Source organism: Mobula hypostoma, chromosome 13 (assembly GCF_963921235.1).
Source record: "Mobula hypostoma chromosome 13, sMobHyp1.1, whole genome shotgun sequence".
Taxonomy (NCBI): Eukaryota; Metazoa; Chordata; class Chondrichthyes; order Myliobatiformes; family Myliobatidae; genus Mobula; species Mobula hypostoma.
This window is the reverse complement of record NC_086109.1, coordinates 11,196,733-11,213,585: the sequence shown is the minus strand read 5'-3', so window position 1 is coordinate 11,213,585 and position 16,853 is coordinate 11,196,733. Positions and strand designations below refer to the sequence as shown.

General features: G+C 40.5%; 1 protein-coding gene across 8 annotated transcripts in view; it reads right to left on the bottom strand.

Annotated features, from left to right (window-relative positions):
• Nucleotides 1-16,853, bottom strand: part of LOC134355426 (AMP deaminase 2-like) — a 170,112-nt gene that overhangs the window by 23,721 nt on the left and 129,538 nt on the right. For all 8 annotated transcript variants that reach the window (XM_063065290.1, XM_063065288.1, XM_063065293.1 and 5 more), the window contains 2 exons: nt 9,120-9,251; nt 4,234-4,397 (listed from right to left, as the gene is read on the bottom strand). In XM_063065290.1, the coding sequence (XP_062921360.1) occupies nt 4,234-4,397; nt 9,120-9,251 (296 nt within the window). The remainder of the gene's footprint in view (nt 1-4,233; nt 4,398-9,119; nt 9,252-16,853) is intronic.

Below are 16,853 nucleotides of genomic sequence, written 5' to 3'. Positions count from 1 at the left end.
CATCAATACTGAGTACACCATTTAAGCTATCACAGTCCAGCTTCAAAAAAGTAAGTGAACCTCTGGAGCAATGCCTTCTACAAAAGCTATTTGGAGTCAGATGTTCCAATCAATAAATTCTGAAGGAGGTGAAAAAGAACCCAAAAGTAACAGCAAAAGACCTGCAGAAATCTCTAGAACTTGCTAAAGTCCCTCTTCATGCGTACACTATTAGAAAAATACTGAACAAGAATGGTGTTCATGGAAGGACACCATGGAGGAGAAACCACTGCTCTCCCAAAAGAAAAATGCTGCACATCTCAAGTTTGCAAAAGAGCACCTGGATGTTCCACAATGCTCTGTGGACAGATGAGACAAAAGTTGAACTTTCTTGGCAGATATGCACATTGCTACGTTTGGAGGAAAAAGGGCACTGCACCCCAATACCAAAACCTCATCCCAACTGTGAAGCATGGTGGAAAGAGTATCAAGGTTTAGGGCTGCTTTGTTGCCTCAGGGCTTGGACAGGAACAACGAATTCCAAATTGGATCAGACATTTTACATGAGAATGTCAAGAGTAGCAGTCAGTCACCTGAAGCTTGATAGAAGTTGGACGATGCAGCAAGACAATGATCTAAAATACAAGAATAAATCAACAAAAGATTGGTTTATTCTTGTATTTTAGATCATTGTCTTGTTGCATCATCCAACTTCTATTAAGCTTCAGGTGACTGACTGCTACTGACATTCTCATGTAAATTTGTGTTTTGGAATGGCCAAGTCTAGTCCTGAACTCAATTGAGATGCCGTGGCATGACCTGAAGAGGGCTGTTCATGCAAGGTATCCCAGAAATATTGATGAACTGAAACAGTTTTGTAAGGAGGAATGGTCTAAAATTCCTCCTTGCTGTTGTGCAAGTGTGATCAGCAGCTACAGGAAACGTTTGGAGTTCTACCAGTTATTAAATACAAGGACTCATATACTTTTTCCAACATGGACTGTGAATGATTGTGTTCAATAAAGACAAGTATAGTTGTTTGTGTGTTATTAGTTAGACAGATTGTGTTTGTCTATTATCGTGACTTAGATGAAGATCAGAACACATTTTAGAGTCATTAATGCAGAAAACCAGGTAATTGCAAACTTTTTCTTGTAACTGTACAGGCAAATAAATATAATATGCACACACACACATACATATATATTAGTGTATTGTTGCTGTTGGCATCCTCCTGTCTCGAAACATGGTGGGAAGCACACAAGCAAAGTCAGCTTATGGTGGTGCATTTCCCTGAGTGGTTGAGGAGTCCCACTCTGGAGTGAGTCTATTCCACACTGGCTGCAGATGAAGGAAGACTGGCATCTGGTTGGAGTGGCCCCTCTCCTTCAGTCAAGCCGTCTTGGTAGCCTGCCCATTGATGTGGATACTTTCTGCTCTTTGCACACCATTTCAAACGCCTAACTCCAGGCTGCCCAGTCATCTGCTACGTCTTTTCGCAGTTGTTCACATCTATGTTGGCCAGCTTCAATCCTTTTTGCAGAAGTCCTTGAAGCAAAGCTATGAGCGACCAACTGGGTGTGCACCCTCTGCCAGCTGCCCATACAGCAGGTCTTTCAGGATTCAACCAGAGCCCATTCATCTGACGTGCTAAACATCTGAGCCATCTCTGACTGAGGAAGGTGAACAACCGATATTAGTGTATATACAGTGTATATAGCAATAAAGAGGGAAAATTTTCATAGCTTTTTCCTGAATTATCCAACAAGTGCAGCATTTATTTAACTGTGGTTAATGTCCACATTAAGGTTTTATTTGTAAGTATTTGTTTATTGCTTTACAACTTTTGTTGGGCAAATCCATACAGACTTTGAAGACAAATTAGCTCTTTTCCTTTAGCTTCCCATCTTTATTTCAATAATATCCTGTATGTAGCTTGTGTAATCATGGAGGAATTTCTGCTACACATCTAATCTATAACCCCACAAAGAGTGTTTGATCTTTCTGAAATGCATCAGCACAGCGAATTCAACTTTAACCAGGTTTTTGGCCTCTGTTAGGCATAACCTTTTTTATTGGCCTATTGGCTCATTTTTGAATTTCTACTTTGTCAAAAAAATGTGTTTCTAAGTTAGAGTATTATTTTCAGAAGATCTTTGATAAAGTCACACACAACAGGGGTCCCCCACCCTTTTTGCACTGCGGACCGGTTTCATATTGACATACAAGACCTACCATTCTATATCCATTAACATTCTATATCCATTAACATCTAACTTTATTTTTCATAAAATTCTTTATAACTGTTGAATGTTGCTTTTTCATTGCATGCTACACCCTAACCAACACATCACAGCAAATTCCTAATACATGTAAAAGTATATGGCAAAAATAAGTTGATCCTCGAAAAGAGGGTTATTTGCAGAATCAAATGACATGGTTGGTGTTAACATGCTGGCATGGACAGAAAATCTATTGACAGACAGGAATTTAGAAGGATGAGAGGGGATCTGATTGAAACATACAAACATTTGTATAAGATTATTAAGGGATTGGACATGCTGGAGGAAGGAAGCATGTTCCCACTGATGGGTGAGTCCAGAACCAGAGGCCACAGTTTAAGAATAAGGGGTAGGCCATTTAGAATGGAGTTGAGGGAAAACTTTTTCACCCAGAGCGTGGTGGATATGTAGAATACTCTGCCCCAGAAGACAGTGGAGGCCAAGTCTCTGGATGCTTTCAAGAAAGAGACGGATAGAGCTCTTAAAGATAGTGGAATCAAAGGTTAGGGGGATAAGGCAGGAACTGGATACTGATTGTGGATGATCAGCCATGATCACAGTGAATGGTGGTGCTGGCTCGAAGGGCCAAATGGCCTACTCCTGCACCTATTGTCTATTGAAACAGAAGAAATAAATGGTACTCTCTCAAAGTGGTAGGTGGTGACTAGAGGGGAGAAAAGGTGACAATCAGCTGGATCAGTAGTTTTGTCCCATGTATTCACAATAAATATCAATGGGATGAATGAGGAAACAGAATGTAACATTTCTAAGTTTGCCAACAACACAAAACTGAGTGAGATTGTAATCTGTGAGGATATGAAGTCTTAAGACAATGTAGGCAAATACATGGCAGATGCAGTATAAATTGGATAAATGTGAAGTTATCCAGTTTGGTTGGGAAAAAAAAAATCAGAGCAGCAGCTTGTTTATTATTTAAGTTGTGATGGACCAAGAAATGTTGATGTGCAAAGGGACCTGGTGTTCTTATACAAGTCATTAAAAGTTGATATAGCAAGGAGCCTGAAGACACACACTGAACATTTTAGGAACAACTTCTTTCCCTCTGCCATCAAATTTCTGAATGGTCCATTATCACTACCTCATTACTTTGATCTCTTTTTACACTATTTATTTTTTTATATATTTCTTATAGCATATGTTTTTTTACATATTGCACTGTGAAAAGTAACAAATTTCCTTATATATGTCAGTGATAATAAACCTGATTCTGATTTAGGAAGTCATTGTGCCTTCATTTGAAGATGACTTGAGTGCAAAAGCAAAAGAACCTTGTCTCATGTATAGAATGGTGGGAACACACTTGGAATCTGGTGAGCAGTTTCAATCTCTTTATGCAAGAAATATTATACTTGGTGGAAGGAGTGCAAAGGTTCACCAGACTGCGGAACTGATGTAGAGGAAAGATTTAGATCGACTTGCCAGCTTTCACAAGCACTTAGAAGAATAGTAGGGGGAGGATGGTCTCATTGAAGCATATAAATGTCCAGAGCTGGATAGAGAGGATATGGGTGAGATGTTTCACAAGACTGAGGGTTTGAAAGGAGAGTCTATAGTCTCAGGATATGGTTGGATTGAGATGAGAAATTTCTCCACTCAGAACCTTTATCATAGAGGCAATTCAATAAATAGGCAAATAGGTTCCTAGATATAAAGGGTATGGGGGTCAGAGTGGAAATGTGACATTAATCATGGTAATATTAGATAGTTGGTCTCCAATCCTGTAATATTTTCTATATTCCTATCCATGCAAGACTTGTGAAAACAGTTAATTTAGTGCTTTGTACCATTCAATAGTTTGCCTTAATACTGTGTGACAGGTGTGACTAGGAACCAGATATGATTCCCCACCTCTTAGGTGCATTCCCATATTAGTTTTCCCTTCATCGAATTTGGTTTGGCCTGTAATATATTTAAAAAATAATTTGTCTTTGCAGCAGATCCTAATACTTACAAAAGCCGTGGCACCTGTACTAGCCAGCACACGTTGTTAGAATAGACTTTGTGCTTCACTGCCCACTTTGCCAAGTGATCCCATTCATCCCGAGAGCGGCCATATATGGACAGGCGCAATTCTGCATTCTGGTACTTGCTTTCTTCAAGATCTTCCATCACTTCCTGTAAAACACAAGACTGGATATGACTTTTTAGGCTTTAACATGTATCTAAATTTTATTAACTCTAAAAGCATGTTCATTCATTCCTCTTTGAGAGAGGGAGGCACTTTGCAGTCCCTTTTATCAATCAGCTCTTTGGGTGCCGATGTTGCTTTGAAACGGCGGGGGGGGGGGGTTAAGATGATGTCTTAAAGTACCGCTCCCCCTTCACTCTTTGTATGAAGGTGCCTGACTGCTACTTGAGGTCCTCCTCCAGGTGATGAAGATTTAACACAAGAGGAGCAAATTCATAACACAGCATTTCAAGTGTTCTGATCCCCGACCAGAATTATTCAAATTCTATCTGCATTCCCTAATCATGCAACAGGCAGTAAGGTGAGACAGATGAGATGCTGTACTTTATTACATGGAAAGGGCTGGGAGCTAGGGCTTTACTCTTTGGAGAGAAGGAGGATGAGAGGAGACATGATAGAGGTGTACAAGATAATAAGAGGAATAGATAGAGTGGATAGCCAGCGCCTCTTCCCCAGGGCACCTCTGCTCAATACAAGAGGACGTGGCTTTAAGGTAAGGAGTGGGAAGTTCAAGGGGGATATTAGAGGAAGGTATTTTACTCAGAGAGTGGTTGGTGCGTGGAATGCACTGCCTGAGTCAGTGGTGGAGGCAGATACATTAGTGAAGTTTAAGAGATTACTAGACAGGTATATGGAGGAATTTAAGGTGGGGGCTTATATGGGAGGCAGGGTTTGAGGGTCGGCACAACATTGTGGGCTGAAGGGCCTGTACTGTGCTATACTATTCTATGTTTTCTTTTCTTGTACTTATAAACCAGTCTATGCTAGTTTCCAGAGGTTTTGGCAGTATTGTTCAACTGAGGGCCAAAGCTCAAGATCAGATTACAATCAACAGTTTAAGCAAATATGTGACACAGATTTAACCACATGTAGGTCCAAAGCAGGTGCAGTTAAATTTATTTTTATCTTTCATGATTCATTTACTATGTGGCCCAAGATATCATGGTAAATGTATCTTAAAAAGGTAAAAGTAATTTAATGTACCTACATTGCTAAAAAGACAGAGCTAGTCAAGCACAATTGCAAGGCTGTTTCTAATGCCACTGGATGACAGAAATGGAATATTACAGGTTCTTTATTTCTGTGGTGAGCCAGCATAATTCAGTGGATTGAATATAGGAAATATTTCCATGTGGAATTATATTTTGACTCCCAACCAAGGACAGAAACTCTGTGACGGAACAAACAATTTAGCCAAAGAATTTTTCTTGACTTAGTCAATTTCTTTTCAAAATTGAACACAATTTTCAGTCAATCTTTAGCTGGAGTTGATGTAGTTTCACAGTTCTTGGGCTCTGCAGTTAGCATTTAAATTGAATGGTTTTTTTTAAAAGTCTTTTAGCTGAGCAGAACATGGTGGTAAAGAAACAAATTATAATAAGACCATAAGACATGGGAGCAGAATTAGGTTATTCAGCCCATCAAGTCTGCTCCGCCATTCCATCATGGCTGACTCCAGGATCCCACCCACCTGCCTTCTTGCTATATCCTTTGATGCCCTAACTAATCAGGAAACTATCAACTTCCGCTTTAAATATACCCACGGAGTTGGTCTCCACCGCAGGCTGTGGCAGAGCGCTCCAGATTCACTATCTCTAGCTTAAAAAAAATATCTCCTTACCTCTGTTCTAAAAGGTCGTCCTTCAATTTTGAGGCTGTGCCCTCTAGTTCTGGACACCTCCACCACAGGAAACATCCTCTCCACATCCACCTTATCTAGTCCTTTCAACATTCGATACATTTCAATGAGATCCCCACACATTCTTCTAAATTCCAGTGAGTACAGGCCTAAAGCTGCCAAATGCTCCTCATATGTTAACCCCTTCATTTCTGGAATCAACCTCGTGAACCTCCTCTAGACCTTCTTCAATGACAACACGTTCCTTCTGAGATATGGGGCCCAAACTGTTGACAATACTCCAAGTGCAGCCTGACTAGTATCTTATAAAGCCTCAGCATTATCTCCATGCTTTTATATTCCATTCCCCTTGAAAAAAATGACAATATTGCATTTGCCTTCTTTACCAAAGACTCAACCTGTTAGCTAACCTTATGGGAGACTAGTATGAGGACTCCCAAGTCCCTCTGCGCCTCTGATGTTTCAATTTTCTCCCTATTTACATAATAGTCTGCACTATTGTTCCTTTTATCAAAATGCATTATCATACTTTTCCCAACACTCTATTTCATCTGCCACTTTTCTGCCCATTCTTCCTATTTATCCTGCTGTAATAGCATTGCTTCCTCAGCACACCTACCCCTCCAGCTATCTTCATATCATCTTCAAACTTTGCCACAAAATCATCAATTCCATTATCTAAATCACTGACATACAATGAGAAAAGCAATCGGTCCCAATACTGACTCTCTGAAGAACATCACTAGTCACTGGCAGCCAACCAGAAAAAGGCCCTCTTTATTCACACCGGTCTTCTTTAGTTCAAATTCAAGTTTAATTGTCATTCAAGCATATGTAATGCCCTGATTAAGCCTTTTACTGCTATGCTGCAGGTATTCCATTTTAGCAGTTCTGTAAGAGCAGTCTGTCCCGCTCTCAGCTTCTTTAGGTTTGAGCTGAGATAAGAAGCTTTGTTATTCAACTTGGGAATGTGGTGTCAGTCAATCAGAATCATAGATTTGGGAGGAGGTTCTAGAGGATGCAGATAGAGAACTCTCTGTTGGCGGGAGCTGGAAGAAGACAGGGAGAAAAGATAGCTGAGGATGCTGCCCATGTTGCACAAGGTGCTTCGTGCAGATGAATGGCTTCAAGAAGGAAGAACCAATACTGCTGTGGGAGACCCATTTGTTCAAGATGGATTTTGAGCGACAATCAGAAGGTAGTGTGTGCTGTTATGCAGACCGAAGGTCCAGCGCATGGGTGATAGACAAGTTCAAGATGAGTTCCAACTTTAATGCATATTTGAGTGTTCAAGAGTAATGGGCCCTTCTTGTTTTTTTTTCTTACTTTCATTTAATAACTGTTTGCTTAAATTAACATTCTTAAATATACATTTTAATTGTATGCAGTGTACGATCTGTTTTTGCCAGGAGCAGTAATTCACACAAACCAGGGCTTGGGTGGGCGAGACATCCCAACCTCACGGATTTGGCGGGACCAAAGCTGTATACATTCTGGACGTACAAAGCCAGAGAAAGGTGGGTTTATCGCTACAGAGTCCGGTGGCTGTTAGGGAGGAGCTAACAAGCCAGCTTTCCAGAGACACCCAGTATAAGGGGGTTTCACATACGCAAATACAGCCAAACAAAACAGCATTACTCTGAGGCCAAGGTGCAGAACACCGTACCAACAGTCATTCACAGCACAAGAATCATGTAGCACATATAAGACAGCAATAAAATATAGTCACACACATGCACACAAAACAAGTCCAAGTCCCTGAGATCATGAATGTTGCAACAGTCTGCAGTTGAACACAATACATTTTGTCTTCTGCCAAGTGAACACTGCCACCTCCAGCACTCTGCTGGAGCGCTCTAGCTCCGATGCCTCTCTCCCGGATGGCTGCAAACAGGTAGCACTGCAGTTTGAGGCCTAGTCCTTGCTACGACTAAGGCCACGGAGCTCCCCTACCGTTCACCAATAAAATACTGAATTGGACTTGCAACATTCCACATTACCAATGTCCAACGGGGTCTTGTGATCACAAGAAAAGTGACTAAGGCAACAAGCCACTGTTAGACTGCACTTTGCCTTCAGGCACAAGCGCCTCTTTGACGCAGGCAGCAGCATGTTTGATCTGCACCAAGTTCAGCTCCTTCAGTTTCTCCACAGATGAGCAAATCACTGATGAAGTAGACCTGCAGTACTTTAAGAATTTAATGTCCAGCAGGGTCTTGCAATCATAACAAATATGTTTAAAGGAGACAATAACACTTTTGGTTGGCGCCATAGAAGCCATTGCATCAGAGCACACCACTATCTTTAGCATTTTCTTTGTGCATACAATCTGCATCCATTGATTAAATTTCCAAAACATCTGCTATCAGAAACAAGTCCCTATTTGGCAAGATCACAGAAACAATTTATTTGAGTTCCCTGTATCTATTCAAATCAGCCCATTCGTTTCAATATATTGCAGTGAAAACAGAAGGCCAAGACAGATTGTCAAGGGATTATCCATTCATCAATGTACCAATCTCCAATTCATTAACAAGGTGTAACTCAGTTAAGGCTTGTAGAGAAGTAATGAACAGTTTTCCTGCATCCATTATTGGGGCAGCTTGACACACTGGGACCAAAAGTAATAAGCATCATACTTTTATTTTAAAATGGGTAAAGCAACTAACTCTGCCATGGGCTGTCCCAAGACACACTGTGAAAAGAGGAGGGTTGGGCATGAGGCTAGCATGCCCATTTCATAAAAGCCCAGTGCTACAGAAACGCCAATAGGTACTCCAAAGGCATCATCCCTGGGGAAAGGAAGGATACACCAAGTAAGTGGAACCTGGGAGGACTGGAAAGACTGGCCCAGGACGGAAGACTCTGGTGAGCTGATGTCAGTGGTCTGTGACCCCCAGTAGGAGTGATGGGCTTAAGTAGTATTACAGTGAAATACTTAAAAAGTAATAAAAATGAGTAAGAAAAAGTGTAATACTCTTGTAGACTTCAAAGTTATTGCAATTCTAACCTTTATAATATGACCAAAATATTTGCCACCGATATAATTATCAGTTTTGATGAAAATCTCACGCAGAATTGATTCTCCAATTGGGTTGTACTTGGCATTGAATTTGTCAAACCGATGGAAGGTGTTTCGATCCTAGGACAGAAAAGCCAACATATAGAAAGTTAAAATTTGTATCTTAAGTATTAAACATCCCCTCCATTTACCAAGTTGCTAATCAATTGCAGAGCACTAAAGCACAGAAACAGGCCAGACAGCCCATTTAGTCCATAAGAAACTATCATTCTGGACCTGGACCATAGCCCTACATACTCCTCCCATGTACTTATCTAAACTTATCTTAAATATTGCAATTAAACCCACATCCATCACTTCCACTGGTAGCTCATTCCAACCCCCTCACCCCCCCAAGGTTCCCTTAATTATTTCATCCTTCACCTTTAACCTATGAACTGCGATTCTAGTTTCACTCAACCTCAGTGGAAAAAGCCTGCTTATATTTACCCAATCTATACTCCTCATAATTTTGTGTAGCTTTATCAAATCTCCCCTCATTCTCCTATGCTCCAGGAAATAGAGTCCTAACCTATTCAACCTTTCCTCATGGCTCAGGTCCTCAAGTTCCAGCTATATCCTCATAGATTTTTGCTGTACACGTTCAATCTTATTCAAACTGTTCCTGTAGGTAGGTGACCAGAACTGCACACAATACTCCAAATTAGGCCTCACCACAACTTCAACCTAACATCCCAACTCCTGTACTCAGTGCCCTAGTTTATGAAGGCCAATGTGCCAAAAGCTCTCTTTACGACCCTATCTACCTGATACCACTTTGTATTCTAGATGCAATCCGCATTCTAAATTATTGCAGTATTAACCATACAAATAACACAGCATCCCAAGGAAAGATAAATATAAATTACAATGCGTAGTGCAGCCATTGTTGAGCCACACACACAAAATGCTGGAGGAACTCAGCAGGTTGGACAGCAATTACGGAAATGAATTAACAGTAGATGTTTCGAGCCAACACCCTTCTTCAGGACTGAAAAGGAAGGGAAAAGACGCCAGAATAAAAACGCAAACACGAGGAAATCTACAGATGCTGCATTCACCAGCAACTTTTATGTGTGTTGCCAGAATAAAAAGGTGGGGAGGAGAAGGAGGCTAGCAAGAAGGTGATAGGTAAAGCCACGTGGGAGGGAAAAGACCAAGGGCTGAAAGGAGGAAGAATCGAACAGGAGAGGAGAGAGGACCATAGGAGAAAGGGAAGGAGGAGGGCACCCGGTTGGGCAGGTGGAGGAGTGATAGGCAGGTGAACAGAGGTAAAAGGTCAGAGTAGAGAATAGAGGAGGGGGGGGATTTTTTTTTTGCTGGAAGGAGAAATCAATATTCTTGCCATCAGGTTGGAGGCCACCTACGAAGTATAAGGCATTGCTTCTCCATGCTGAGGGTAGCCTCATCTTGGCACAAGAGGAACCATTGTTCTTTTTTTGTTACCCACTAGGGGGAGCTGTAAGGACAGGACAGATGGGACAGATGCCTGATTATTTCAGCTGAGTAAGAGCAGTGTCCCAGAAAACAAAACTACAAAACGTACAATCTGTGCCTGCTAATTTGGCACAGGAAAGTGCTTAAGAGAAGAAAGAGCAATGAAATACAACTTTTCTGCAAAAGTGTATAAGAAAATATCTAAATCCAACTGGAATTTTTTTTAAACAAAGGTTCTTTTTTAAAAAAAGCTATTATTTATACTTTTTTATGAAAGCTGATTATTCCATGGTTTTGGTTTGGACACAAGATGGGGGAGATAGTGGGTACAGAGAAACATCAGTTAGCATTCAAGACACCTCTGAAAAGATCTTTTGCTCCACCCAAAACATAGTTACATAAAAAATATATAACGCAAGACAAAAACTGGCACAAAAGACATACTAAAAGCACAGAGTTTATAGACAGCACAAGAATATATTTAATATCTCCAGCATATGTCATGAAATTTGTTATCTTTGCAGCTGCAGTACAATGCAATACATAATATGAAAATATATATATATATTAAATAGTTAAATAAGTTGTGCGAAAATAGAAATAAAGTAATAGTGGGGGTTCAATGTCTATTCAGAAATTGGATGGCAGAGGCAAAGAAGCTAAATTGTTGAGTGTGTCCCTTCAGGCTCCAGTACCTCCTTTCTGATGGTAGCAATGACAGCAAGGATGACCCGAGGGTGATGGGGGTCCATAATAATGGACGCTGCCTTTTTAAGGCATCACCCCTTGAAGACGTCCTGAGTACTGCAGGGGCTAGTACCCAAGATGGGGCTAAGTTTACAAGTCTCTGCAGCTTATTTCAATCCTGTGAGTAGCCCCCTAATACCAGACAGTGATGCAGCTCTCCACGGTACATCTGTAGAAATTGGCAACTGTTTTTGATGACATACCAAATCTCATCAAACTCTGAATGAAATACAGCCACTGTGGGTCCTTCTTTGTTGCTGCATCAATATGCTGGGTCCAGGTTTTATCCTCAGAAATACTGACACCCAGGAACATGAAATTGCTCACTCTTTCCACTTCTGGTTCCTCTCTGAGGAATGGTGTGTGTTCCCTTGTCTTACCCTTCTGAAGTCCACAATCAGTTCTTTCATCTTACTGACACTGAGTGCAAGGTTGTTGCTGTGACACCACTCAACTAGCTGATACATCTCACTCATGTATGCTCTCTCAGATGCTTTGTGGTGTTCAATAACAACTACATTAGTATATCTTGTTCACAAACAACAGGAATTCTGCAGATGCTGGAAATTCAAGCAACACACATCAAAGTTGCTGGTGAACGCAGCAGGCCAGGCAGCATCTATAGGAAGAGGCGCAGTCGACGTTTCAGGCCGAGACCCTTCGTCAGGACTTCATGGGTCCTGACGAAGGGTCTCGGCCTGAAACGTCGACTGCGCCTCTTCCTATAGATGCTGCCTGGCCTGCTGCGTTCACCAGCAACTTTGATGTGTGTTGCTAGTATATCTTGTTCTCTTGTTTATGTAACTATATTCCAATATTTTAATTATGGGTAGTGCTAAGGTGAATATTTGATAGAATGACAAGCAAGCTATGCCAAATGATACAATATGGGTTATTATTAATAAAATGACATTTCTGACCTACAGAGAAATCAGCTTTTTGACAATTTTGAGGAATAGAACTCTTACTTAACATGGGGACTGCTTCTACTCCAAATTCATGCTTTCCATTTTAGCATAATATTGTCACATAATCTCTTACCAGGCTGAAAGGCAAGATCTTTGTTTCATTGACAGCTGGTATTCTTTCTTTTCTGCAAAAAAATACCTGGTTATATTACAGTTAACAATGTCCAATTCTACTCTTATTTATCAAGACTGCTTGAATTCTAATCAGTTTTCTGGATTACTATCATCAGGGAGTTGGCACAGGAGCTTGATGATACATACTCAATGTTTTAGGAACAGCTTTTTCCCCCTCCACCATGTTTCTGAATGGTCCATGAACACTACCTCACTATTTTGATCTTTCCCACTATTTATTTTTATATTTCTTATTGTAGTTTATAGTTTATTTTTTCAAAAATGTCTATTTTGTTAAAAATGTCAAGTCAGAAATATAACTGAATCATAATTTTAGCTTCACCTTTTAGTTACCATGTTACATTCCATCACAAGAGACTACTCTAAAATCCAGTATCATTAACCTCATTTACTTCCATATTTTCTGATACCTCTATCACTTAAAAGCATTTTACATCTCAGTTTCATCCAGGTTTATCATTATTTCCTCTTCCTTCAGGACATTCATATCTAAAAATAAAGTCTGAAAATTTTCCAGACAATGCAACCCGCTGAAAGATTACAGCATTCAAAGCCAAATGCATTTTGGCAGCAAGTCCAAACATTCTTATCCCTTAAATTGATATTCAATATTTTTAGCATTCAAATGTTACTGTTACAAATAAGCTTTCAATCATGGAAGAATCTCATCTATTTCATGCAAAATGAATTGGAATGGCCTCAACAATGTAAACGACAACAGGCACAGCTAACTTTAACCTCTCTGCTCTATTATCTAGGGGGGAAAAAAGATACAGTGAGTAGTAGTAGAGCACTTCAGCATAGAAGCAGGCCCTTTGGTCCATCTAATCCATGACATCCTGGTTTTTCCACCAAGTCCTATCTACCCATCTGGACTATTCATCCATGTAACTATCCAAATTTCTCCTAAAAGTGAGCCCATATCCACCACTTCTGTTGGCAGCTCGTTCCACACTTGTATCACCCTCCACGTGATGCAGTTCACCCTCAGATTCTCAAATAAACATTGGTTGTTTGTCAATCTTATAAATGTTTATATGTAGTTTTTCATAAATTCTATTGAATTTCTTTATTTTTCCTGCAAGAAAAATTAACCTCAAGGTGGTATGTGGTAACATGTACGTACTTCGATGGTAAATTTACTTTGAACTGTGAAACGTATGATCTCTAGTTCTAATTTCACCCAACCTGAGGAGAAAGAGCCTGCAGAGTATTTTGTTCAACATCTTGAATCAGTCTGCAAATGTGAAAATGATCCCTCAGTCATCTGTCATTTAAATTCTCCATGCCATTTCAACTTGGACCTTTGTTCCAACACATCCATTAATGTTATCGTCCCTGTAATCTGTTCTCTTACATTTGCCCACCTACAGCAAGGGTAATTACCAGAAATCCAATTAAATGGGAAGTACTATATATTTTGGGATATAAGAGGATGGAATTCCACAGAGCAAATAGGAAATGTGCAAACTCCATTTAAACAGCAGCAAAGATGAAGGGTCACAGTCCAAAACACTGACTGTTTAAAGATGCCGTCTTATTTCCTCCAAAATTTTTTGAGTGTATTGCTCAGAATTGGACTTGACTGACTGGATTGATGAGACAGATGCTCCACCTGCTGCTTCACTGTGCCACCCAATAATGCCAAGTTCAATTACTTCAAAATAATTAGTTCTTTCTTCCCCCTGAGTGTGTCAGAATTCATCAGTTCAGATGCAAGATCACACATTTGTAACAACAGCTCAGATTTTCTCTCTTCATAAATAATACCTGATCTGCTGTCTAGGAGGCCTCCAACCTGATGGCATGAATATCGATTTCTCCTTCTGGTAAACAAACTTAAACCCCTTCCCATTCCCCACTCTGACCTATTACCTCTTCTCTCCTGCCTATTACTTCCCCCTGGGTCCCCTCCTCCTTCCCTTTCTCTTATAGTCCATTCTCCTATCAGGTTCCTTCTTCTCCAGTCCTTGACATTTTCCAACCACCTGGCTTCACCTATCACCTTCCATCTAGCCTCCTTCCACTCCCACGCACGGGTTTATTCTGGCATCTTTCCCCCTTCCTCATCAGTCCTGAAGAAGGGTCTCAGCCCAAAACATCGACCGTTTATTCATTTCCATAGATGCTGCCTGACCTGCTGACTTTGGTGTTTTGCTTTGGATTTCCAGTATCTCCAGACTTTCTCATCGCAAGATCACAAGACAAAGGAGCAGAAGTAGGCCATTCTGCCCATCGAGTCTGCTCCGCCACTCCACCATGAGCTAAACTATTCTCCTATCTAGTTCCAATTACCAGCTTTTTCCCCATATCCCTTGATACCCTGACTAATTAGATACCTATCAATCTCCTCCTTAAACACCCTCAATGATCGAGCCTCCACAGCGGTATGTGGCAATGAGTTCCATAAATCCATGACCCTCTGGCTAAAAAAATTTCTCCTCATCTCTGTTTTAAATAGGTACCCTCTAATTCGAAGACCGTGGCCTCTTGTCCTGGACTCACCGACCAAGGGAAACAGCCTTTCCACATCTACTCTGTTTCTAATGTACCAAATACTCCTGGGGTTTTCTTTTGTTTCTGGTCTCCTACAACTGCTGAGTCCAGCATCTCACAATTCCAACATGTTAACTATGTTCTGTTTCTCTCTGTAGCTGCTCTCATTCATCTGTTAGATATATAGCACCAGAGAACAGAACAACACAGCACAGGCAATCTGGCCCACAATATTGTGCCATCCTTTTAAAATACTCTGAGATCAATCTAACCCTTCTCTCTCATACAGCTCTCCATTTTCCATCATCCATGTGCCTATCTAAGAGGCTCTTAAATGTCAGCCATGTATCTGCCTCTACCACCATCCATGGCAAGGCATTCCATGCTCCCCCGACTCAGTAAAAAACTTGCAAAATCATTGTTTCACCAAGTCTCCATCTTACCACACCCATTTCCTCCACCTCTCCTTCTCTCTGCAATTTGTTTCCTCATTCTTCTAATTCTGCAGAAGGGCATCAACCTGAAACATTAACCATGTTTCTCTCTCCACAGATGCTGCCACACACTATTCAGCAGATGGCATTTCTATCGGTGTAGCTCTGAAAGAATATTACAATCTCTTTCCAAACCTCATCTTAACTTAGCTATTTAACCGAGTGGTGATTACAATTTGATCAACTATGTGCATATTTCATTAAGCACAAATTCATCTTTTGGCTCCATAAGTGTATATTAGTGGTCACCTAATATGAAAAGTATTACTACTATATTGCTCCAAAAGAAAAAAAAATTGCCAGGCTGCTCCTGCAGCACCAGAAGAGTAGAAAAAAGATAACTTTTCAAAGTAATGACTTTCCAAAGAAATAGAAAAAATTAGAGTCATTGATTTAATCAGTAAGGATCATCAAGAATCCGTTTATACTAGTCTCATTTTCTTCTTGCCACAGTCCCATTAATTTCTTCCAGATTCTACCATTTTGCCACACACTGTGAATGATTTGCAGTAGCCAATTAACCAACCAATACACACTTTTTGGAATGAGGCAGGAAACCAGAGGACCCTGAAGAACCCATGCAATTTCAGGGAAAACATACACTTTCCACACATACAACACCAGTGGTCAGGACTGAACCCAGGTCACTGAGCAATGAGGCAGAGGTTCTACTGAGTGGTGCCACCCCAAATATAACAGAAATATGACAGGATTCATATACAAAGTACAAGATGTAAAAAGAAAGTAGGAAGTGAAGAAATCATAGGAGAAGGTTTCAAAGTGGCAGGAGGGATTGAGTGACAAGGGAGAACATGGTGTTAAAGCTAAGCGATAGGGATGTCCACTTGGAACAGGGATGAGGAAGAATTTCTTTAACCAGAGGGCGGAGAATCTGTGGAATTTGTTGCTACAGGTGGCTGTGGAAGCCAAATTATTGGGCATACTTAAGGCAGAGGATGATAGGTTCTTGATTAGTCAGGACGTGAAAGATTACAGGGAGAGGACAGGAGAATGGAGTTGAGAGGGAAATCGGATCGGCCATGGTGAAATGGCAGAGCAGACTTAATGGGTGAAATGGCCTATTTCTTATGGTCTAAAACAAAACTGAAGAGGTCTGAGGAGGCATAAATAGGAATAGCAATACATCTTGCAATACTAAACCCAATCGTTCATATCTTGATTTAGTTATCTACTTGTATGGAACTTCTTAAGCAATTGCTTAGGTCTTTTGATTTCAGAATAACATAAAAATTGTGGATGATTTCTGGAATGTATGACTAGAGAAGGTGATGGAGTCAGATGCAGTCAAATCGTAGATGCATATACACAGGAACTTGAAAAGCCAAGGGATACAAGGCCATGGACCTAATAAAATGATTGGCATGTTTGTAGTTTTTTTTATTGAC